At 44.0% G+C, this 25,907-nt stretch overlaps 1 protein-coding gene across 3 annotated transcripts in view; it reads left to right on the top strand.

Annotated features, from left to right (window-relative positions):
* The window catches only part of trpc7b (transient receptor potential cation channel, subfamily C, member 7b), a 74,402-nt gene that overhangs the window by 4,978 nt on the left and 43,517 nt on the right, over nucleotides 1–25,907 (top strand). For 2 of the 3 annotated variants that reach the window (XM_042074585.1, XM_042074584.1), the window contains exons 1-3: nucleotides 3,708–4,216; nucleotides 10,584–11,349; nucleotides 16,928–17,110. In XM_042074585.1, the coding sequence (XP_041930519.1) occupies nucleotides 3,771–4,216; nucleotides 10,584–11,349; nucleotides 16,928–17,110 (1,395 nt within the window). In that variant the 5' untranslated portion in view covers nucleotides 3,708–3,770. Of the gene's footprint in view, nucleotides 1–3,707; nucleotides 4,217–10,583; nucleotides 11,350–16,927; nucleotides 17,111–25,907 lie in introns of those variants that run through there. The other variant, XM_042074586.1, reaches the window with a different exon arrangement.

Genomic DNA, 25,907 nt, shown 5'->3' with positions numbered 1-25,907 from the left:
TATGCATGAGTGTTTACTTGTTTGTGGATATGCCTACAGGTTTGTGTGTGTGTGTGTGTGTGTGTGTGCGTTTGTGTGTGTGTGTGTGTGTGTGTGTGTATGTACTATATATCTGTGTGTCTGAGCGCGTTCATCCATCGCCTCATGAAGTGCACAGTATTTATAATTTCATCATCATGCAATCGATATTACATGCAGGGGTCAAAAAGTGTGTGACTGTGGCTGTAACAATATTTCAAAACTAATGTGGATTTTCTCATTACGACAGCACGCCTCTTGAGCCGCCTTAAATGTAATAAAAGCATTCAAGCAATATCAGTGCACAAGATATTCAAATCTGTGTTGATGCCAAATGGATCATGGATTCTTTTTTTTTAATATAATTTTTACTTCCTCCGGCTGCCCAGACCATATCTTCAGTATTCACCACTAATGCAGCGCAGCTGATAATGGATGCTGTATCGCTAACAGCACATGTTCATGGTAATACCCCTCAGGCCATTTTGTATTGAATCCTCAATGTCAACGTGCTTGACTGAGAGGTATCACATAAATGAGATCAATATAGGGACCAGATTAAAGTATATTGAGGAGATGTTAGAGGAGCAATAGATGTGTTCAAGAAATATGTATGGTGAAATGATGGGAACTGTAATGATAACAGCATATTACTGTAGAACTAAATGCTTCTATTGTAATCTATTCTATTGTATATCAAATATTGTCCAGCTACAATCTTTAAACCAGGAAAGAGGTTTGGGAGGATCAAGGGGGTGAAGTTATCAACCATTTAGGTTTGTTTTTTGTTGGTTTGGTAGTGCATTCATTGGTTTGATTGTTAGTGGGATTACAGAAAACCTGCAGGCCTGACTTTCATGAGATTTGCTAAAAATGTGTAGCATAGGCCAAAAATAAACCCAATCAGTCTTGGAGCAGATCCAACACCTGGGACACCTACAAATATGATCACTTTCTATAATTCTGTGTCTAAGGAGAGACCAATGTTAGCATGTTTTCACAATCAACATGGAAAAAAAATCCATCCGAATACCTTAGCTTACGCAATTCAGCAAAAACACTACTCATCATATTAGTAGAGCTCTACGCACTAAGCTCCTTCATTTATGAGTGACTGTAGACTGGGCTGCTTTCTATCCTGTGTATGGAATTGGACTAATACTCTAGCAGCTAATTTCTTGCACTCATACCAGTGTTGTGTAGTAGTAGACATGCTTCTGGCCTGGATTACATTATGTCAACACAGGAACATTTACAGTAAGGCTTAAGCAATATGGCACAAGTGAGAGTGTTGTTGGTAAGGATATACCCATGGTTGTGGTTGGCACATATGCACAAGTTAACCACAGCAATGGTAGATCCCTTACCAGTCCCTTACTAGGGAGATGCAGGTCTCCATGCATTCATGTGTGTTTGTGGAGTATGGCATGACTTATTGGCTTCAGTCAGTAATTAATCCCTGGAGTCTCCTGCTGGCCTTCCCAGAATGCCTCCTGCTTGACCAATCACAGGAAATGACCTCCACTGATGTCAGATATCCGGAGCTGTGCCCTGTAGTACTGGACTCCCTGCTGAGCAAATTACTGGCCAGTTACAACGCACACTCAGTACAACCTGTTTCTTTGTCTTTCTGTATCTCTCTCTCTCTCTTGGCTCTTTCTCTTTTTCTCTTTCTTTATCTCTTTTTTCATTTCTTTCAATCACTATAAAGTAAAAAATAAATAAAAAAGATTCATCTATCTCTTTCTTTCTATTTTTTCCATTCCTTTCTTTCATTGTTTGTTTCACCGGTAATGAGTAAATAAAGGATTTTAAAGTGCTAACTTGTTCATTCTGTCCATTTCTTTCTTTCATTCTTTCTATCTTTCATTCTTTCTATCTTTCATTCTGTCCATTTCCTTCTATCTTTCTTTCTTTTATTCTTTGTGTTTTTCTTTCTTTCTGCCTAATGCTGTGCGGTGAGCACCATACGTTTTGATCTAATGCTCTGTCGCCCTAAGTTCTCTTTGCCATCTCTCTATTTCTCTCTCTCTCTCTCTCACTCCCTCCCTCTCTCTCTCCATCACCCCCGGGCGCACTGTGGAAGTGTGGAGTTTAAAGTGGCTTCCCTGATAGCGCTGATGGCAGTGCTAAGCTGTGGAGACAGAGGCTTTGGGTGACTAAGTCCCCCGGCCCTGTGTGACAGAGCTCCCCAGAGGACTGCTCCTGGGAGAGAGGCACTGACAGGCCGACTGACACGGTGTGTGTGTGTGTGTGAGAGAGAGAGAGAGAGAGCGCGCGCGAGTGTGCATGTGTGAATGTCTGAAGTGTGTGTGTGTGAGTGTGTATCTATGCATACTACAAAATATAATACATTATTTTCCATTCTCCATCCTAAATGTAGTTATTACCATATGATTATGATGATACCGTAACTCTGCTACATAATCTGCATTGCTTTGCCAGCGCCACTTTATGTCTGATAGAGTGAGAGGTGAGAAGTGGAAGCTTCTTCAGTCTCACCCCACCCCTGATGATGGCGTAACACCTGTCACAACAACATGCTGATAGCTGTCAGTCCAAGTGAGGCTTATTCCCTGTCATTTATACCACCATAAACCCAGTGCTTATCCCCAACTCTGTCATCTGAGTGACAGGGACAGTGACGGTGGTTAAGGTTTTGAAGGCGTCCGTGGAGTTTAGAGCTGAAATACACCAGTTTCAGTAAGGCCATGTAGGAGATGCTGTCTGTATGGTCAGTGTCAACATAGAGGTAGACGGTAATGAATTTGGTTTGTGTCACAATCAGGATCTGCTTTATTGATTCTTCATCATCAAAGCATTTATTTCAAAGTAATGAAAACATTTTCAAATAGACTCAGACAGAGAGATGGAGCAGACGCCAGCAACCAGACATGCATGTGCACGCACACACACACACATACACACACACAATGACTCACATGCACTTGGTGACCTGTGTGGTTGTGGAGATCTCCCTTTATGGCTGCTATAATGAAACCCAATTATCCAACCACCTACATGCCATGTTACAGTACATTGCTTGCTGGAACACTAAATTACCAACCCATGAACATAGTCAGTGTCTATGGAGAAATCTAAACTTGCCCTCATCAAAGGAAGCCAGCGGTGATGAAGATGTTTCATATAGGAGTGTGCAGAGTTTTTGGGATTTAAATTTGACTTTGAGTCTTCGTCCGCTACCTCCTAAAATAAAAGAGGAATACATATCTTCAAATATTCCCCTTGCCTTCATGGTGTGTTGCGTGATGAAAGGGCAAATGGTTTGATTACTTCAGCAGGCTGGCCTCCAGACTTATCTGTTCTAGCCTACCATGACATTTTCAAAATCTAATTTTGATGTCAGGGAAAAGAAATCTATAGAGGATATAATAATTGTTTTTTTGGAACACAAGACAAGACACAACACTATCTTGGATACAATCCCATTTACTGCGTGAAAAGGGTTAGCGCCTGTGTTTACTCATACACGTTCAGGCGGGAGTTTTTTTTGTGTGTGTGGTTGACATTGTTGCCAATGTGGCCATGGCATGGGGAGGTGTTTTTGTTTTGGAGGACGGAAGTGTTGTACCCATTGTTGAACACAAAATAAACTATTTCCTGTCACTTGTTGCGCTCTTTTTTCTCTCTCTTTTTTTGTGCTGAGGAACATCAGACGATAACACACACTGGACACATCATTCAGTATAATTCGATCAAAAGATGCGGGCGTCGATTAGTTCAGATGTTTGATGGAGAAGAAACCGACGCGGGCGAGAAAGAGCTTGTCCGTGCCTCCCTCGTGCACGCTCTTTCAAGCTCCAACCAGTACCCGCTCTCCCCGGTGGCACCCCAAAATGCTCCGCCAGGCCAGTCCCCCGATGCGGCGGGCGTCAGCCCCTGACTCTAACCCGCGCATACCGGTGCAACAACATCCTCTTAACGTGACGACCTCAGATCCACAAAAGTTTTCTCGGCGCTTCATGGAAACGGGCTCGCTGTTCCGCCAGCGTCAGAATGTCCGGTTAGAGGACGGGCGAGATGCTACCTCTCCAGCGCGCGGCGAAAAAGCGAGCTCTCTGCGCACGTTCCAGGACCGTGGACAGCGTTACCACAACCACGGACAGGACGGCGCCGATCATGAGAACAACTGCTCGGATTACGTGGAGCAACAACAGAACTGCGATTTAGTACATACGTAAGTAGCCTAGGCTACATCTGTTTTACAGCAAAGAGTTTTTGTCTCGACTGTTTAAAAGATGAGAGCGTTTATCTCTATCTGATGTCATAAGAACAATTGTGCTTTCAATACACATGAATACACCATGCCGTAGTAAAATGTATGTACAAAATGCGATATATTGTAGGTAGCAACAGGTCTGTTTAGCCAGTTATGTTTTTCTGTTAAAGCGTTCAGAATGGTTTCTATGAATTGGAAAAAAAACGATTTAGTTCACATGACCAGCCACGACACTTACCAGTCGTTTTCAATTGTCCAACGTTAATTGTCTATAACGTACATAGACAGAGCATGCTATTTATTTTTCATTTGGCAATGTCCAGGCCAAGTTCCAGGAAAAGTGGGTTCCTCAGGTATTCTACCTGATTAACTTGATGCGAGTGTTAACACCCCAGTAAAGTAATCGATGCTGTTATCGTGTCTTGATCAACGTGTTACTATGGAAATGTTGCGATTTAAAAAGCAAGCATATGCTAGATTCGGTTAACGTAACTTATATTTTATCACCACCCCGACACGCCTGTGTGTGTTGAGAAAGGTGGAAACACCTCGCGGAGGCAGTAGTTGAACTGTCTGAAATGCAATGTTTTTTTTTCTCTGTGCTTGTGTTACGAATGGGCTTCGGAATGGAATGCGTCCCTAGAGAGTTTTGATGAAATTCTGTTCCCCTTGGCTCGTCCATGAGAAGAGGTTTGTTATTCTGACATAATGATACAGCTGGCCTTGGGTTGAATAAGCCTTGATTAAAAGGGGAGAACAGGCCTCAGCTATTCAGCTATGCGTCAATGCGTGCCGTGCAGAAGTTTTCTGTTTTAAACCAGATATGTCTAACGAATCTTTTACGAATCTTTTTACCCAGAGATGACTATTAAGACCTAAAGGGTAAGAATGAAAACGTCATGTTAATGTCCATAATCGGTAACGCTGGATTAATTGGCGTGTGAAAACAAAGTATCCATGTAGGAATTATAGCCTACACACAAGTTATGATTCCCTGGTCCTCCCGGCACACACGTCTTTGCTGAATAATCTTGAATTAAGGGAAAATGTATGGGTGCATTACGTCATTTGGAGCACACTGCATCATCAAGAAAAAAGGTCTTATCTAAGGTGACTGCTTTACTTGCAGCTTGTGTTAATCTAATATGTAGGCTATCAGTGATTAGTGATTGTCACCGCACCAGTGCATGCAGATTTGTACCAGGTATAGTGAAAGTTCCCAATCACTCCATTTTGATATTGCTGTAATGGAACAAAGTGAACCATATAAAGTAAGTATAAGTATATACTCTTTTGATCCCATGAGGGAAATTTGGTCTCTGCATTTACCTGTGAATTAGTGAAACACACACAACACACCAATCTGTGAATTAGTGAAACACACACAGCACACAGTGAACACAAGCACACACTAATCCCAGCGTAGTGAGCTGCCTGCAACCACAGCGGTGCTCAGGGAGCAGTGAGGGGTTAGATGGGCACTTCAGCCGTGCCTACTGGTCGGGGCTCGAACCGGCAACCCTCCGGTTACATGTCCAGAGTGCTAACCAGTGGGCCACGGCTGCCCAATATGGGGAAAGTTTCACCTAGAAGTGCTAAAAGTCTAAGACACTCAAACACCCTTTTGCTTACTGACACCTGGGTTACCTGAGTAAAAATGAAGAAGAACATGTCACTTGGATTAAATACTCAGTCTGTGTTCTGTGGCTAATAGAACTAGTTTGATTTCCTAACGTCAAAGAGCATAATACTAAAATGTTCATCTCTAGCATCCATACCACCCATATTGCATGAATTGGTGGGTGTCCAAGGTTTGTTTGCCTTGCCTATAATATTTATTGTAATTTTAATTAACAACACAGTCATTTTTATGACTGAAAGCACTCTATTACAAATCAAATCTGAGTGCTTGATCTTAGCAATTGGCAAACTGGTAGAACAAATTATCTCAGAAGACTCAGTGGGTTAAGGCAGGGGCAGCTTTGTGGTTTCCCATAAAAGCTCACAAATTATGTATTGCCTTTCCTGTGGGTTTCATAGTCACAATACCACATGCAATACATCCCCATCCTGTTACAAAGATTCCATTATCCTCTCTCCACACTAACCTACTCCCATCACAAACATGTGTTTTTAGCAGGCAAATGATGGAATATGCAGATACAGTATGCATGCCTGTTTAAGAGAATGGCCTCTGAGACATGTGCTAAGTCTTCAAGACTGTGAACACTTCACACAAAGGACTGAGTCAAGTAAAAGAGCTATGTCAAAAAAAAGAATATTGTTTAAATAAATGTACTGTAGCTGTCGTGTATTCACAAGCTAGTGACCTCTCTTTACCTTTCCCTCACACACACGTGTACACACACACACACACAGAGAGAGAGAGAGAGAGAGAGGACTGACAAAATTATTAACCATGCATGGCTTATCCGTAAAGAAGAATGGTTACTGTTTCAAGAGAAAGTGTTGAAAATGACAGGGAGATGACAGTTTTTGAGCGTATAAGGAGGGGTCCTTCCCCAACAGCAGATGGTAACTCTTGGCATTTTAATTATTTCCACTGAGAAGTGGAGGGCATCTCTCCACTTTTAAGACATGAATAGTTTGGGGGAGTGAGATACACCCATGGTCACCTTCCATGAACTTGTCCAACGGAATGGGGACAGATTTAATTATACTTCTCTCTCTCTCACTTTCTCTCTCTTTCTTGTATTTCTCTCCCTCTCTCTCCATCTCATCTGTTCCACTGCATTTGCATATCTTCACTTTCCACCATTTTCCCCGGCCCCATTCCCCCCCCCCCCGGTCCCCCCCCCCCACCTCTCCCCTCTCCTTCCCTCTTCTCCCCTCTCTGTCTGCTGTGCTGTGTCACCTCTTGTTAAACTCCAATCTGCCATCCCTCTTCATCACAGCCTTATTTCTAGCTGTCGCTCTGCACACACACACACACACACACACACACACACACATGTCCCGAGTCAGCTGATTATTCCACTCCTCTCCCAGAGCCAGGAGGTGATGGGAGACACCGCCACAGAGAGGAGGGAGCGAGACAGGAAAGACAGGGAGGCAATCCCATAGTCATTACAGTGATTGCGTTCAGTGATTGCTCTGTCCAAGAGATGGACAGAGCAAGGAGCCAGGACAGAGAGTGGGAGAGAAAGTGTGGATGAGAAAGAGAGAGAGAGAAAGAGAGAGAGAGAATGTCTCTGTGAAAACAGACTGATTTTCGTAGATGTTTGATGAACAGATTTCCCAAAAAAGTGATCATCTGATCAGCTCCTCCTAGCTAAAAATAGCTCACTTACACCATTACACCATTAAAAAAGCAGCCAAGTGACCAACACAGTTAAGGCCATAGCAGAAGGACCTCCCAGATGACATCATTCATTACTAAGAGAGGCCTCCTTTTGAGGCCACTGAGGGGTCAGGGCACAATAGAGTTACAGTTTATTCACAAAAACACACACACACACACACACACACACACAAAGCAATCAAAACTGCACTGCACACACAGCCCCATATATCCTGTGGTCCGCATGGCTGAGTGACCCCTGAGTGGCCTGTTGCCCATCTCCTCCATGCCCCCCCTCAGGGCACCAGTGCTGCTTGAATGGTTTCCCATTTTCACCTGTTCCCACCAGCGTTTGATATGCCAGCTCTTTGTGTAATCATCCCATCCACACTCCAGGTGTGGGCAGAGTTGTGTCTTTCCTTGTAGCCCCTCTTCTATCTTCTCTCTCTCTCTCTCTCTCTCTCTCTCTCTCTCTCTCTCTCTCTCTCTCTCACTCGCTCACTGGCTACCTCCTGCCCTCTCCCCTCTTCCTTTTTCTCTCTCTTATTTCTACTTACCCCCTTACCCTCTCTCTCTCTTTACAACTTTCTCTCTCTCTCTCCCACCCTACAGTAACTGCCTCCCTCCCTTCCTCTCCCTCCAGACAGGAGTAACATACGGCTTTATGAGGTGCCAACTGCCCACAGTCCTGCGAGAGAGCCATGTTTTAGGTTTGGCGCAGGGACTGGGAGTAATTACGGGGTAGGACATAAACGTTCTTACCCCGCAATCCAACTGAGTTATGACAGCGTGTTTTTAAACCTCAAATGTTTTACTGTTGGGTAATGAGATATCCGAGAACCCTCCCAGCACATACACACACACGAGGAATTCAAGGAAAATGCTACAAGGCAGCACTGAGCCCTAAAGCCTTAGCTAACCGAACCTCTTAGCAAGTAACATTTACACTGATACTCGTCACATTCAAATCGCTGTATTTCCTCTTGTCAGGTTTTTTTCATGTGGCAGGCTGATCCTCAGCTAGACGACAGTTGCGTATGTGGCAGGCTGATCCTCAGCTAGACGACGGTTGCGTATGTGGCAGGCTGATCTTCAGCTAGACGACGGTTGCATATGTGGCAGGCTGGTCCTCAGCAGCAGCTGTGGCATGTGCCGCGTTTTCTGCCAGGCTTTGATGAGACTGACACGGCGTGCCTCCCTCCCATCTAACGCAGAGAAGCGATCAGAGAGAAAAGGAGCTGGTTGTGTGAGGGCCCTGTCGTAACGTCAAAATTAGCAGCAGTCCTCCAAACCCTCCTCTGTTCACTGCTGGATGTTCAGGAAGGTTCATAGGGAGCATTTACTGCTTTTTATCTGGATGTCATTTCAATGGGATGTACTGGGGTGGCACTACATGTTTAACTTGATGATAGTGCATCAAACAGGTCTTTTAGAGACTTGTTTTACTGACCCAGCCATCACCTTTCTGTCTTGTTTAACAAAATGAGATTCCACACTTCTACTGTACATGCAAGAGAATTTACCTGTGTAGATTTGCTTTAGAGGCCATTTTTATTGTGTTAGACAAACTTGTTTAGACTCCATCCTTGCCTGATGCTGATGTACCAACACAAACCAGCAAACACACACACATACCAGTGTTTCCCATACATTGACTTATTTGTGGCAGCCCACCACAATATCAACATTGACCACCACACAATGATTTTCCAGGTTGTACTAAATTGTGCTTAAATCTGGTTAGCATCATAACCAGCTGTGCTAATTTGTTAAAAACTGTTGCATTCAAGTTCATTCTGCAAACCAACCACCACACATGGAATTCAATTCTCTGGGAAACACTGCATACACACACACACACACACACACACATTTGAATGTAAAAGGAAACAACCTCTTTTCCCCCACAGCTTTTATCCGCTCTCTGTTTGATCCTGTGAAGGTGGCAGAAGCAGGGGCTCCTTTGTGCGATGGGGAAAGTGATTTTCCGAGCCGACTATGTGTTTGACAGGTGCCGCAGCCTCACATTCAAGGAGTCTTGAATGAGGAGCCAGTCTCTGCTTGCTTGGCTGAGACCGGTATTGATTTAATAGATTTCTCCCTCCAATCTCCCAAATCTTGAGCCGATAAGGTCACATATGTCTTGCATAAATGTCCTGTTGTCAACCACACACACACACACACACATCCACATACATTGGCTCACACACAAACATTCACACACACATTGGGGACACACACTGATGACAACATCCTATTGGTTTTCCTGATACTCCACAGAGAGAACATTTTTCTTATCCCCGTAATCCATGCACAGGCATTATTTTCCTCTGATTTTTCCTCCATCTCTCTCCCTCTCCTCAGACTATTCTCTCTCTCTCTCCCTCTTTCTCTCTGATCCACCTATCTCGTTCCCCTCTGTCACCTCTGTGTGGCTTCTGTGTAATGAGGAATGTTAATTGATAGTTAGTGTGTGCTCATATTTCACCTTAAATATTATGGGAAGCCTGACAGTCCATTGACATATACTGAGACAAATCTCCTTAATCTCACCAAAGGTAGCCGCTTGTGTGTGTGAGAAAGACAGCAAGAGCACGCGAGAAGTGTGTGTGTGTGTGTGTGTGTGTGTGTGTTTGTGAATAAACTGTAACTCTATTGTGCCCTGACCCCTCAGTGGCCTCAAAAGGAGGCCTCTCTCAGTAATGAATGATGTCATCTGGAGGGTCCTTCTGCTATGGCCATAACTGTGTTGGTCACTTGGCTGCTTTTTTAATGGTGTTTCTCCTGTGTAAAGCAGAAAGTAGTTTTACTGTTGGCCATTAGAGCAACATACATCTTATGAATCACTCCCCTCTTCCCTCCCTCTATCTCTCCTCTCTACAACCTCTTTTCTTCATTCCTCTTTTTCTCGCTCCACCCCCATCCATCTCTCTCTCTCTCTCTTCTCTCATTCTGTTCTCTCTCATCTCATTCTGTTCTCTCTCTCTCTCTCTCTCTGTGTTCATCCTGCTCTCCCTTCCTCAGGTCGGAGGGGGCGATGCATCGGCGCCACACCACCCTGCGGGAGAAGGGCCGGCGGCAGGCCATCCGCGGGCCGGCCTACATGTTCAACGAGCGCGGCACCAGCCTGACGTCGGAGGAGGAGCGCTTCTTGGAGGCAGCCGAGTACGGCAACATCCCCGTGGTGCGCAAGATGCTCGAGGAGTCCAAGACGCTCAACTTCAACTGCGTGGACTACATGGGCCAGAATGCCCTGCAGTTGGCCGTGGGCAATGAGCACCTGGAGGTGACCGAGCTGCTGCTGAAGAAGGAAGGGCTGGCGCGCATCGGCGACGCTCTGCTGCTGGCCATCAGCAAGGGCTACGTGCGCATCGTGGAGGCCATCTTGGCCCACCCGGTGTTCGCCGGCGGCCTGCGGCTCACGCTGAGCCCGCTCGAGCAGGAGCTGCGCGACGACGACTTCTACGCGTACGACGAGGACGGCACGCGCTTCTCGCACGACATCACGCCGGTCATCCTGGCGGCGCACTGCCAGGAGTACGAGATCGTGCACACGCTGCTGCTGAAGGGCGCGCGCATCGAGCGGCCGCACGACTACTTCTGCAAGTGCGGCGAGTGCGCGGACAAGCAGCGGCGCGACGCCTTCAGCCACTCGCGCTCGCGCATGAACGCCTACAAGGGGCTGGCCAGCGCAGCGTACCTGGCACTGTCCAGCGAGGATCCCGTGCTCACCGCCCTGGAGCTCAGCAACGAGCTCGCCCGGCTCGCCAACATCGAGACCGAGTTCAAGGTAAGACAGACAGACAGACAGACAGACAGACAGACAGACAGACAGTCAGACAGACATACAGAGCCCTCGAGAGACAGACAGACAGGACACTCAAGAGACAGACAGACAGTCAGTGCACTCGAGAGACAGACAGACAAACAGACAGACAGACAGACAGATAGTCAGACAGACATACAGAGCACTCGAGAGACAGACGGATAGACAGACAGACAGGCAGGCAGGCAGACATACAGAACACTCAAGAGACAGACAGACAGGCAGACAGACAGTCAGAGCACTCGAGAGTCAGACAGACAGACAGACAGACAGACAGTCAGACAGACATACAGAGCACTCGAGAGACAGACAGACACAGACAGAAAGACAGAGCGACAGACAGAACACAAGACAGACGAATAGCATAGCCGAGAACTAAATGTAGTGCTGCTAAGAGGTTATTGATAACTTGTGAAACACTGCTCACTATCTGCATTGGGGTCAAATGAAGTCAGGAATTGAAATCCAAGTGTGAATTCTCTGCATTTGGTGGAGGGCGGGCTTCCATGACAGCCCTTCTGTTGACAGGTGTGTATTTGTCTACAAAGTGGAATGGGAGGTAGTCATAAGGTCATTGTGTGTGAGTGTGACTTGTGTGCCATGCAGTAACAGACTGGATCTGTGTTAAATGGTAAACCAGATAGGAACTCCATGGCTGTAGGAGTGCAGTTGTTCAGGAAGGGGAGCGGTCATGCTGCAACTGGGTTTAGATCTGGCTCAGTGATGTTGAAGCATCGTTGACCAAGACATGACAGCACATTTGCTACCAATTAGCTTGTTGATGCCTTGGATATCTGCTTCCTTCTCCCTCTCTCTCATGTGTGTGTGTGTGTGTGTGTGTGTATGAGCATGTGAGAGCCCTTCTGTGTGTGTGTGTGTGTATGAGCACGTAAGAGTACTTCTGCTAACCCCCCCCTCCCCTCTCGTTCTCTTTCGTGTGTGTGTGTGTGGCTGGCTGGGGCAATAACTCCTTCGAGTGCCCAGGATAGGAGCTCCTACTTAAATGCAGTCCAGTCCATGGAGCCCCAGAGCCCATTTACCAGAGAGCCCAAGAGCCCTCCATAAAATATCTCTATATGTATATTAGCTTTAGAATGACCTTTCATAAATTATATCAGTGTCTCGAATCACCATTGGAAGCAATTAGCCTTTGTCAAACTCAAAAATCAGAAGAAATACTTCTGATTCACTGCAAGAGGGAGATTTAGTTCACGTAATGGGCACTTTAATGGACGATAGTTCATATTTCAAGAGTTTTGGATAAGAAAAGGGAGGATAGAGAGAAGAAGGGAAGGAAAGAGAAAGGGAAAGAAACGGAGAGTGGAAGAGAGCACAGATGTTGGTGTGTGTGTGTGTGTCTGTGTGTGTGTGTGTCTGTCTGTCTGTCTGTCTGTGTGTGTGTGTGTGTGTGTGTGTGTGTGTGTGTGTATGTGTGTGCGCGCAGTCTGCAGAGCTGTAAATTGAAGTGGTCTTCAAGGAGTTTGTTTAATTAGCTGCTGCCGCTCTCCCCTGATTATCAGATGGTCTCCAGGGTGATGTAAGGCGCCGCCGACTGATTGGCTGACGTGGGGGAGACACCCTTACGTAGGCGCCATCAGCCGACGATGAGGTTGTGGTAATGGCACTGATGATGTACATAATCACCACTGAGGTTATTCTCACTTAACAATGACATCACAGCCTCTTGGGACTAATTTCTTCTTTTTGATATGCTTGTAATCACTCAGGCCTCGTATTATGAGCAGTTACAGTCATTTAATATTTAGCCAGTAAATTAGTATTTTATGAGCAGGAGTTTTCCTTCTTATTTTTCCAAGTTACTATTTTCAGATACGACAGGGAACTTATATGTCAGAACAAGTGCACATTGCTTACAGAGTCTCTGCAAGGTTTCTCTCTTTCTCTCTCTCTCTCTCTCTCCCTCTGTGTGTGAGTGTGTCAGAATGTGTGGCTAGGGACTGTCCACTGCTGGACTGGACTTGTCTATTAGCTTGATAGAAGTGATGGAGTTTTTGTGTCCATTAAATGCAAAGGCTGTGTTAAGTGCACGCGTAAAATTTCATATGAGAGCAAATTGGATTGAATCTGATTAGATTTATGTGATGCTGCTAAAGCAGCTATCCTGTCAGTACAGGCGAGGAGAGAGTGATGTGTGTGGGCCAGCTACAGTAGATGATGACAAGCATGGGAGATCATGGGACCTCATCTGTCCTCTCTCCACACACACACACACACACACACACACACACACACACACACACACACACACATATACACTACGTACACACACTCCCCATCCATCCTTCATCTGTCACACCCACATCTGCAGCGAGTTTCTCAGCCCATCGTTTATGGTGGGTGACATTTTCATACCGACACACCTACAGAACGAGAGAGAGAGAGAGAGAGAGAGAGAGAGAGTGGGACAACAAATGTTGTCATTCAGTGATAATATGGCACACACACACACACACACACACTCACTCACTCACATAGACATAGCCAAATGCATTTAGTCATTTAAACACTATGTAAATAAATGTGTCTAGAGTAATCTCCCCTCCATGTCCCCACTCCTCTCCTAGGTCCTTTACACAGATCGACTATTGGGCTTTTAATCAAGGCCCGCCAGCTGACCTAGTGCAGACCTTTAGAGAGGAACCTCCACTGACCTCATTATGACAGCCATACCAACACTCATACACACACACACACACACACCAGACACACACCACACAAACACACACGCACACACACACACACACACGCACACACATACACACTTGCATCTGTCACGTGTTGTAATGATGCCGCTTCGTTTATACGGCTACATTGCCAAGCAGGACATTATTCAGAGCATATGGGTGTCATATATCCCATATCCATCCCCCTGGTGCCAGGTGTCAGCCCTGGATGCTGTGTGTGAGCTGGGGGATGCATGGTAAATGTCACATGCCTGCAGTCAGGCAGGTGTGAAATTGGCACCCCAGTGGCGGCCATGTTTGTAGTAATCAGTGAGAAGGAGGGAGGGCAGGGGAGAGTGGTGCGCTGCGGAGGAACCCCATGTAATGACCAAACTGAAATGAAATCGGAGGAGAGGGAAATAAGACGGGGCCATCCAGCCATGTCCAGGCCCCTCTTCGTCTTTCACATTTCTCTCATTATCTCCTTCTCACAGACAGTCTTTCGCGCCTCCATTTTGTTTTTTGTTACATTATCCAAGAGAGATCTTCCAAATCTCTCTCCCATTTGTTCTCTCTCTTTCTCTCACGCTGTGTGTGTGCGTGTTTTTGTGTGTGTGATTCTGTATGTATGTGTGTGTGTGTGCCTTTCTCTCTCTCTCTCTCTCTCTCTCTCTCTCTCTCTCTCTCTCTCTCTCTCTCTCTCTCTCTCTCTCTCTTTCTCTCCACTTGTGAACTTCATAATTCCCTCCTCCTCCTCAGACGCCTGCTCTATGAGAGTGGTGGAACAGGTGCCTTAGTGTTAATCCAATCCCGCCGGCTCTCCATGCACCCTCTATTACATTACTAGTCAAGTGCATTGTACCATTCACCACAGTCACTTCCAGGAAGCCTGTGAGAGGACGTGAGAGCGAATGAAATGGCATCGCCTCAATGCCAGACGAGAGAGAGAGAGAGAGAGAGAGAGAGAGAGAGAGAGGGAGAGGGGGGGGCCATTATCATTTGCGGGCTCTGGGGGAGAGCGGCTTTGTGGAAATCCGACCGGTCCGACTATGACAAGCCAATCACACTTCAAAGTTGAGCACCGGTGTCGTTGACCTCAGCTGAGAAACGCTACATCAAAGAAGGGATGATCCCCCGTCTCCAGAGCTGGATGTGACACAGGATCTCCTTAATGTGTGTGTGTGCGTGTGTCTGTGTGTGTGTGTGTGTGTGTGTGTGTGTGTGTGTGTGTGTGTGTGTGTGTGTGTGTGTGTGCCAGAGTAGCCGTGTTTTGTCCTATTATGCTAATGCCTCAGCCACCAGCAGCAGCTGCGAAGCCTAATGATTTGCATCCTACCTCAGGGTACATCATATTTTGTTCTGCAGCCACTCAACAAGTACACCACCACACACACACACACACACACACACACACACACACACACACACACACACACACAGGCCTACAAAAACAGATAGTCACCGCAATGAAACATCTGATAATTGGAATGATCTGGTGTGTTTTTTTTAAATGAACATTCCCAGTCGAGGACACCCGGGTTATTGATAACTGTAGCAGCGAGACCCATACATAATGCTTCTGACAGATTCCGTGGGCTCTCCTCAGACTGCAGGAATTAATCTTACCCGCTCGCCACATCAATCAAGTGCCCCAGCATTCTTTACACGCCACACTCCATCACCAATGCACTCTGCTCTTTTATCAGACAGGGGCCCGCTGAGGGAGAAAGTCTTATCCTAATGACTCTAGCTACTTATCAGAGCATTACTCATTGAATAGAAGGGCTCGCTGCGTTAAAAGAGAAAAATAAGAGATGTTTTAGTAGAAAGAGAGTCTGTCGCATCTGGTTGGAATGAACTGGAATAAATGAGGCTGTGCGTGTTGAGTTGGGATCATAACACAGCTTTAGGAGACGACAGAGGTTTTTCGAAAGCGCCGAAGCGCATGAACGCTTTGTAATTTGGTCCTCGTGTGGATTATCGGAGGCTACAGTGCTTTTTATCAGGCACAGTGACCAAGGGAGCGACTAGCTGTGTTCCCTCTTGAGGTTTGCATCCCTGATCAGATAACCTTTGTGATGCTGTCACATCAGGGTTTACTTTCTATTTATTCTCCCCAGCATAAATATTTTAATCAGTAAAAAAAGCCCTAATTTTTGACAATGGCATATATATATATATATATATATACATTGGGCTTTCTGTACTGTGTCTTACTCCAACCGCATGGCACTCCTAAAGGGATCTTCTCTGAGTGGAGCTACGAACTGCAAGGGTGTGAAATTGGTCCTGGGAATCGCACCTGTTCCACTTTCCATGAAGCCATGGTACAGTCAGTCAGAACCCTACTCAACCACAACCACAACCTGGACATAACTCACTAACCTCTCTATTTCTGCTCTCTCTCTCTTTCTCTCTCTCTCTCTCTCGCTCCCCCACACTCTTGCTTATTTTTGGGAGTTATTTTATTTTTATTTTTGGGAGTAATGTGGTGAGAGGGGAGAAGTAGTTACCATAGATGGCTCAGGTAGGCTGGTGTGGAGCTGGTAATCAGGGCCGATATGGATGTAAAATAAAGGCTTGTAAATAAATGGTGTTAATGAAGTCAAGAGCATCTCTTCCTCCCTCCCTTTCTCTTTCCCTCTATCTCACTGTTTGTGTTTGTGTAGAATGAGTACCCTAAGCTGTCCATGCACTCTCCCTCAATCTCTCTCTCTCTCTCCCTCCATCTCTCCCTGTTTGTGTTTGTGTAGTATGCGAACAGTAAACTGTCCATGCAGTATAATGACTTACCCCTCTCTCTCTATCTTTCTTTCTTTCTTTTATTTCTCTCTCTCTCTCTCTCTCTATTTGTGTAGAATGAGTACCGTAAGTTGTCCATGCAGTGCAAGGACTTTGTGGTGGGGGTGCTGGACCTGTGCCGGGACACGGAGGAGGTGGAAGCCATCTTGAATGGAGACGTGGACCAGGTGCCTCCCAGCGACCACCAGAGGCCCTGCCTGACCCGAGTCAAACTGGCCATCAAGTACGAGGTCAAGAAGGTGAGCCCTGTTCTCCTGACTGACCTCCCTATTATACCCCACTCACTCACACCTACTGGCTGTCTCAGGAACCTGGTGTTGTGTGTGTGTGTGTGTGTGTGTGTGTGTGTCAAGTCAAGTCATGTTTATTTATAAAGCACTTTAAACACAACACCAGTTGACCACCAGTTGCTGTACAATAAGAAAAGGTTGGGAAAACCTGACAAATAGGCAGATAATGAATGATCAACACACAAGAGCAGGGGGAGTGGTACAAACAAACATATCAGTAAGTTATGTAAAAGACAAACAGTACAAAATAGAAGATAAAATAGATTGAGTAAGCACTTATACTGAGTTAAAAGCCAGGGAGTAAAAGTAAGTTTAAGATGTGAAAATACAGGCAAAGAAGGAGCCAATCTTATATGCTCATTCCATAGTTTAGGGCCAATTACTGCAAAAGCCGATCTCCCCTGCTTTTTAACCTTGATGGTGGGACTACAAGGTGGCCTTGGTCAGCAGACCTAAGTGCCCTTGATGGAGCATGTGGTTATAAAAGTTCTGACAGATAAGAAGGTGCAAGCCCATTTAAAGATTTAAAAACAAATAGTAGAATTTTTAAATGGTGTGTGTGTCTGTTTTTCTAAACACACACACACACACACACACACACACACACAGAGTCAGTAGTGGTGGCACACTGTGCAGTGGTCGTTAAAAATGTACAGCACCAGAATGACTGTCCACCCACTCAAGGGGAGAGCTGCTGTTTCCAAGACAACCAGGTGGCAGGTCAGTGGGACCTGAGGGTCACCATTGTGCCAGGCATTCAGATTGATACAGACACACAAGCACGCATGCACACACACAAACACACCTACACACACACACACACACATACACACGTGGATGGAATCTTGTTGATAGCCACTTGTAATCTCTCAAGTGTCAGAGGCCTTTTCACAAGCCATTGCAGACACACACTTTTCGGTCTGTTAAATGCAGCAAACCATGTCAGTCAATGTACATTTACAAAGGGCTTTCAGATATAACCTCCGGAGTATATGCGGAGGTTTGTCAAACGGAGGTCCTACCCTTCGGATGATTCAGATATGATGCTAACCTGCGGACCTTATACTGACCTTATACTAACCTCTGTGTGAATGACATACACGCACATTACAGAATCTCTGTGTGGTTGTCGAGTGAGGGGCGGGGAGTTGCAGAGTTCACGAGGCGAGATATGACGCAGAATATATGTGGCCGCTGTCACAGCTGCTGTTTTTGTTTACAAAATGTATGCATGTAGACTAAAGAAGAAAAATCTATTGTGCGTAGGCTCATACTTGAAGCTGACCTACAGTACAGTATTTGTAGGCTACAGTATGTGTGCTTCAAATAAACACATTTATCTGTTTTCAACGTTATGTAGCAGAATTACTTGGCTATGGAACCCAAATCTGTTACAGGTACAGTTACAGAGTCAAGAGACAGGTGAGATGAGACAGACACAGAGGCTGAAGACAAACAATGTCCTGACCATAGCAATGAGTGAAGACAAACAATGTCCTGACCATAGCAATGAGTGAAGACAAACAATGTCCTGACCATAGCAATGAGTGAAGACAAACAATGTCCTGACAATAGCAATGAGTGAGGACAAACACTGTCCTGACCATAGCAATGAGTGAAGACAAACAATGTCCTGACCATAGCAATGAGTGGCAGAGACACACACACACACACACACACACACACACACACACACACACACACACACACACACACACAGTCCAATGGTGTATGGTCCAGTAGGTAAGCTCATATCAGCAGCATTGATCCGCGCTGGCTTGGCTGGCGCTGTGGTTCCTATGGCATTGGACAGAGCTCTTTTTCACTCAGTGTATTACAGGCAACTGGACACCGGCCACAGCAAGCCGTAATAATGCCTGCTGTTGGCAATACAGCACCATCTGAAATCACACACACACAGGGAGAACTTCCTGGTCACACTACAGATGGCTGCTTGATACTTGTGCTCCCCGACGGTTTTGATCTAAAAACCCTGAAAACACTTTTGATTATACTAAAGTGAGATTTAGCGAACATGAGCAAAAACAGGGTTAACCCAAAAGGCAAGAAATTACAATCTGTGAATGAAGAAGAAATGAATCGAACCGAAGAATTGTCTCAACAACACATTGCTAGCCGAGGCAACTCCCCGCTCCTAGGTGAAGAGGAGGGCGCGGATATTAGCTTGCGAAGTATATTAAATGAGCTCAAGGATTTCAGACGGGATAACAAACAACATCTTACAGACATCAAAAAAGAGTTATCTAGAACAAACAATAGACTTGAGGAAGCAGAAGAGCGGATTGACGGAGTTGAAACGACGCTAATGGCAGCTACGACACTATTGAAAAGGCTATCCCAACGCCAGGCTAACATGGAAGCTAAACTAACTGATCAGGAAGGTCGGGCACGTAGAGAAAACATACGAATCTATGGTATCGCTGAAGAGGAGGAAGGAGATAACATGATTGACTTCGTGCAAAAACTACTGAGAGACTCAGTGGATCTACCACCAAGCATGGATCTCAGAACTGAGAGAGCACACAGAACACTAGCTCCTAAGCCCACCGACCCTGAAGCAAAACCCCGGTCTATCATAGTGAAGTTCGCGAGTTTCAAAGTCAAAGAGGAGGTGATCCGCAGAGCCTGGCAGAAGAAAGAGCTTCTCTACAAGACTGTCCATTTCTACATGGATCATGACTACCCATCAGCGGTCCTCAAGAAACGATTGGAATATGCTGAAGCAAAGAAAATATTGAAGGGAAAACAAATTAAGTTTCAAACACCATATCCAGCAAGGCTGCGCGTTTTCTACAATGACGGCGTACGCCTATACCAGACCGCCACAGAAGCGACAGAAGATATGGCTCAACAAGGATTTCCAATTACCGTCATACCTGTTCAGCCAGGCCCAGACAGCCGAGAGATCCAACTCCTATCCTCGTGGAAAATGGTTGGGGAACGACGCGCCGGACTCGGAGCTCCAAACTTGACCGACGATTGACACAACACGTCCCCTGGCTAATCAGAGGTCAATCGGGATCGACAGAAAACATTTTCTTAGGAGAAACCCAAACTAGATGCGAATACAAATAAGTGGGTGTTTTTTTCTTCTTCTTTTTCTTGTGAACTAATTGAAGCCTAGGCTACGTTGTTGTTTTGAAAGTAGCCTTTTTTTTTGTAACATACTCGGGACACAAGGATGAATCAGTCGTGATTGAAATGACTGCACAGCCGTCTCAAAGGGCCCTCTTTGCACAGCGCAAGAGAGACCTAACCCTTTCTAGGTGCTCTAATACCACCAAGAGCCCCTTAAAGGCTCATCTTGAAGGAGCCTCACTTTTGGAAGTAAAAGACTGTAAATATTTCATCTTAACTGTTTTGTTTAATGCACTTGTGTTGCTTTGCTCACCTCTCCATGTTCAGGAGAGTCATAGGGATGTATTTTTCTTCTTTTTTTTTTTATTTTTTTTTATTGAATGCTTATTACTACACGGGGAGAATTCCTATATGTTTGAAACTACTGAGAGGCCATGGCTAGGATAGATAATAAATTAAAAGTTATTTCATATAATGTCAATGGGGTTTTAAACCCAATTAAGAGAAGTAAGATTTTAAGTAAAATGAAAAAGGAAAATGCACAATTAGTGTTATTGCAAGAGACACACCTTAGTTCTGCTGAACACGAAAAGTTGAAAAGAATGGGTTTCTCTAGAGTGTATCACTCATCGTACAAATCTGGTCATAGGCGAGGAGTGGCTACCCTAATTTCCCATAAAGTGCCTTTTGAACAACTCACAGAAATTAAAGATAAGGAAGGAAGATACATATTAATTACTGGGAAAATAGAAGGGGTCGAAATCACACTTTTGAATGTATACGCCCCACCAGGTAGTGACTTCAGTTTTTACAGACACATTTTTGACTTAATGACAGGTGCAACTGGTATTGTCATTTGCGGAGGAGACTGGAACATACGCCTCAATCCAAGGCTAGATTCTTCAAAGGGTACTTTTTTAACCCCCATACATAAGAAACTTAAGGCCCTCATGGGGGAGTTGGGTGTGATAGATCTTTGGAGAGATTTTAACCCAACTGGTAGGGACTACACTCATTGCTCACACCCACATGCAGTATATTCCAGAATTGATTATTTTTTTATTTTTAAAAGAGACCGCCACAGAATACATGACTGTGAGATAGGAAATACTGATCTGTCTGATCATGCGCCTCTTCTACTATCAATACAAATAAGTAGCAATCCTAGAAATACATTATGGAGACTGAATACAGGAATTTTGAATAATCAACTATTCATAACCAAAATGAAAGCAGAAATTGTAAGAACTTTGGTAGAAAATGATAATGGAGAGGTAGGTCAAGATATTTTATGGGACACATTAAAAGCTGTTGTTAGAGGAGAAATAATTTCTTACTGCACACGCAAAAAGAAAGAAAGAAAGACAACTAAGATTATCAGAATTAAACAGTGAACTAAAAGAGCTTGAGGCTCCTCCTCCAAGGCTCAAGGAAATTAGAAATGAGATAAATGTTATGTACACACAAGAAATACAAAAAAATATGGTTTATACAAAACAAAAATACTATGAAAGTGGCCCAAGGTTTGCAAAGCTTTTGGCGAGGAAATTGCAAAAACAACATGTGGATAGCACAATATATAAAATCAGGGATCCAAACTCGAAAACGAATGTATATAAACAAAATGAGATACAAATGGCTTTCCAAAGCTATTACAAAGATCTGTACACACAGCCACAGCTAGAAGAAGAAGGTCAAATTAAAAGATTACTGGAGTCCCTCAAGATACCTACACTATCAAAAAGTCAAAGCAATAAACGAATAGCTAAAATAACTGAAGAGGAGCTCAATAATGCAATTTCCGGGCTAAAAGCAAACAAATCACCTGGCCCAGATGGGTTTCCCTCTGAATGGTACAAGACCTTCCGATCAGAGCTGATACCTAGCCTACTTAAAACCTTTAACTTAGCTCTAAAAGAGGGGAACACCCCACCAACATGGAGAGAAGCAACTATCTCAGTGATACCGAAGGAGGGAAAAGATAGACTGGAATGCGGATCATATAGGCCGATATCAGTACTTAATACAGACTACAAACTATACACTTCAATTCTTGCAAAGAGAGTTGAAAATATTCTACCACAGGTCATACACACAGATCAAACAGGATTTATCCTGCAGAGACAGACTCACGACAATATTAGACGGTCACTACATGTACTGAACCACATCCGAGAAAATAAGATGGAAGCTCTACTAGTTAGTCTAGACGCTGAAAAAGCCTTTGATTCAGTGAGCTGGACATACTTATATATGGTTCTTGAGAGATTTGGATTCCATACAGAGTTTGTTAAAGCAATCAGCAATCTATACAGGAACCCTTGTGCACGAATTAAAATCAATGGATACTTAACAGACAGTATTAATCTAGAGCGAGGTACAAGACAAGGTTGTGGATTATCACCACTTCTATTCGCACTCTACATAGAACCCCTTGCTCAGTGGATTAGACAGACTGACAGCATAAGAGGCATACTTATAAACGGAGACCAACATAAGGCTGCGTTGTTTGCAGATGATGTTTTGATATATTTGGGAGAACCTACTAATTCACTTCCTGAACTATTCAAGCTCCTGGACACTTTTGGAAAATATGCTGGATACAAACTTAATATTCAGAAAACACAGCTCCTCTCACTGAACTACACACCACCCAGACAATTGAAGGATCAATTCAATCTGAAATGGGACCAAAATACACTAAAATATCTAGGGATATTGATCCCCAGGGAAATCTCATCACTCGCAAGGATCAACTATGACCCCCTTTTGTCAAGAATAAAAACAGATATACAGAGATGGAATACCAATCCATTCCTGAGTCTCTTTCAAAGGGTTGAATCTGTGAAAATGAACATTCTCCCAAGACTGTTGTTTTTGTTCCAGTCTCTTCCTGTAGAAATAGCCACCAAACAATTCTCAGAATGGGATAAAATGATTTCCAGATTCATTTGGCAAGGGAAAAAACCTAGAGTTAAATACAAAACGTTGCAACTATCAAAGGAGGAAGGAGGTATGGCAGTACCCCACCTGAGAGATTATTTTTTCTCTGCCCAGATTAGACCTCTGCTAAATGTATGTAATCAAACCTATCACGCCAGATGGAAAGACATTGAACTATTTTTTGATTAGGAACCCTCCAATACAGACAGTACTGGGTAATACAGACTTAAGAAAAGTCATCAGTGGTATCCAAAACCCATGGTTAAAATTCCAACTTAAAACATGGAACACAATGAAAGAGGAATATAATTTACAAGACAAATTGAAAGTACTTAAATGGTGTGCCTATGATCCAGATTTTAAACCCAACCAAATGGATGGTAGATTTAAAACCTTTATAGCCAAAGGTATTACTACATTCTACTCCATAATAGATACAAGGCAACTGAAAGACTTCCAAACTCTTCAGGAAAATCATGGCCTAGAAAAGCAGGACTTCTATAGATACCTGCAACTACGCCATTACTTTGATCAAGCTATCAAAAACCATATAGATAATGATGATCCTGTGGTTAAAGAAGTCTTACTTGGAGCATACTCTATATTAAACAAGAGTATTATATCTAGAATATACAAAGCCTTTATGACTAAAAAAGTACACTCCACAGAATATGTAAAAAATAAATGGGAGAATGAAGGTAACTTGACCATTTCAAGGGAAGAGTGGTCTAGTTGCTGTGAATTTCAGTGGAAATGTACTAATTCCTATACGTGGAGAGAGTTTGGGTGGAAATGTTTAATTAGATTTTTTATCACTCCAAAGCAGAAAATACATATTTCAAAAGACAACTCTAAGTGTTGGCGACTCTGTGGGAATCAGGAAGCTGACCACTGGCATATATTCTGGGAGTGTCCCGTAATAGGACAATTCTGGTCTGAGATACACAGAACAATAGAGAATATATTACAAATTAATATACCCTTTCAGTTTAGTACCATGGTATTAGGAAATACTCATTTTCTTTTAAATATGAATGTTTACTTCAATAAGTATCTGTTTGGTGTTATGATATCAGCAGGGAGGAAAACTCTTACTAGACACTGGTTACAACCTGACCCTCCCACGACAGAGGAATGGACAGAGATAATCAACAACATTCTCACATCGGTTACAAATGAACAAGTTTGTTAAATTATGGACTGAATGGACTTCATATATACTACAGACACAAACACTGGGAGGGTCATCACACTAATGCATTTTGTAGAACTGAAGTACTTAACTGATTTGTATATACCCTTGTATTATGTTTATATGATTATTGAAGAACATACTGTCAGATCTTAAAACATGTTATTTTCTTTTCTTTTTATTTTTTATCCTTTTTCTTTTTATTCCCTATGTCATGAGAGAAATCCTTATGTGGTAAATATGCTGTAACCATTACATCCCTTGTTCTTGTCAAATAGTTCTGAACTGTTTGTGATATATAGTAGGGACAGAAAAAATGAGGGGAGATAACTTAAGTGGATGTATTATTTATATACACCTCCTGAATTGTAATATTCCTATTGTCCAATAAATAAAGAATTAAAAAGAAATCACACACACACACACACACACACACACACACTGTATCATACATTAACGGCAGTGTGTTTGTGTGTGTGTGTGTGCATTTCAGTTCAGTTTCAGTTTTCTATGGCAAGCATCTTGCTGCGAGTCTTGCACTCTTTTGTTCCTCTCTTAATAATGTTCTCATACTTTGATCTCTCTCTCTCTCTCTCTCTCTCTCTCTCTCTCTCTCTCTCTCACACACACACACACACACACACAAACACACACATTATGCAGATATAAATTTAACAAAGCCCCAGATGTTGACAGATATAAATTCTAAATCCTGGCACTGGCTCTGGCTCTGGCAAATGCTCCAACTCTTGGGTATGCAGCATGGGCATCCACAGCAAATGCTCCAACTCATGGGTATGTAGCATGCACAGCACAGGGGCACATGGGCATCCACAGCAAATGCTCCAACTCATGGGTATGTAGCATGGGCAAGCACAGCAAATGCTCCAACTCATGGGTATGCAGCATGGGCATCCGCAGCAAGAGCAAATATGCCCCATTTCTCTATCTGTCAGGACTCAGACTTCAGATGAGACAGATAGTAAAACAGAAAGCAATCTCTATGTAAATAATGTTATTCTTCTGCCATAATGGGACTGAGAGTTAGAGAGGCAGAGGAAGATGAAGAAGGGCAGGATTGTTTGGAGACAATTACAAAGTACACTGTGAGAAGTTCAGGAGAAGGCTTATTCATTAGTATGTGTTGGGCAGTGAGAGTAGAATGAGATTTGTTTTGTATCGGCATTCTACTCATTTGTGTGTGTGTGGGTGGGTGGGTGTGCATTCATGCCTGCCTGTGTGTGTGTGTTTATCACTGGTGTGAATCGGGGTTTGTATGAGAAAGAGAAACTTTGTGTGTGTGTGTGCGTGCGTGTGTGTGTGTTATTTTGGCACACACATTCATAGTGTTACTACATAACTGCAGTTGCAATTGAGTTCTGCTGAGTTGCAGAGTGTTTTTTGTATTTTTAAAGTGCAGTTCAATCACTTCTCCCTCTGTGTTACTTTAACAGCTAGTTTGAGGGCAAAACCGTTTGTCTCAACAGAACATGTTAAACAGTCACAATGCTG

The sequence above is a fragment of the Alosa sapidissima genome, chromosome 20, assembly GCF_018492685.1.
Source record: "Alosa sapidissima isolate fAloSap1 chromosome 20, fAloSap1.pri, whole genome shotgun sequence".
NCBI lineage: Eukaryota > Metazoa > Chordata > Actinopteri > Clupeiformes > Clupeidae > Alosa > Alosa sapidissima.
Note: the sequence above shows the minus strand (reverse complement) of the source record. Positions and strands in the feature narration are given on the sequence as shown.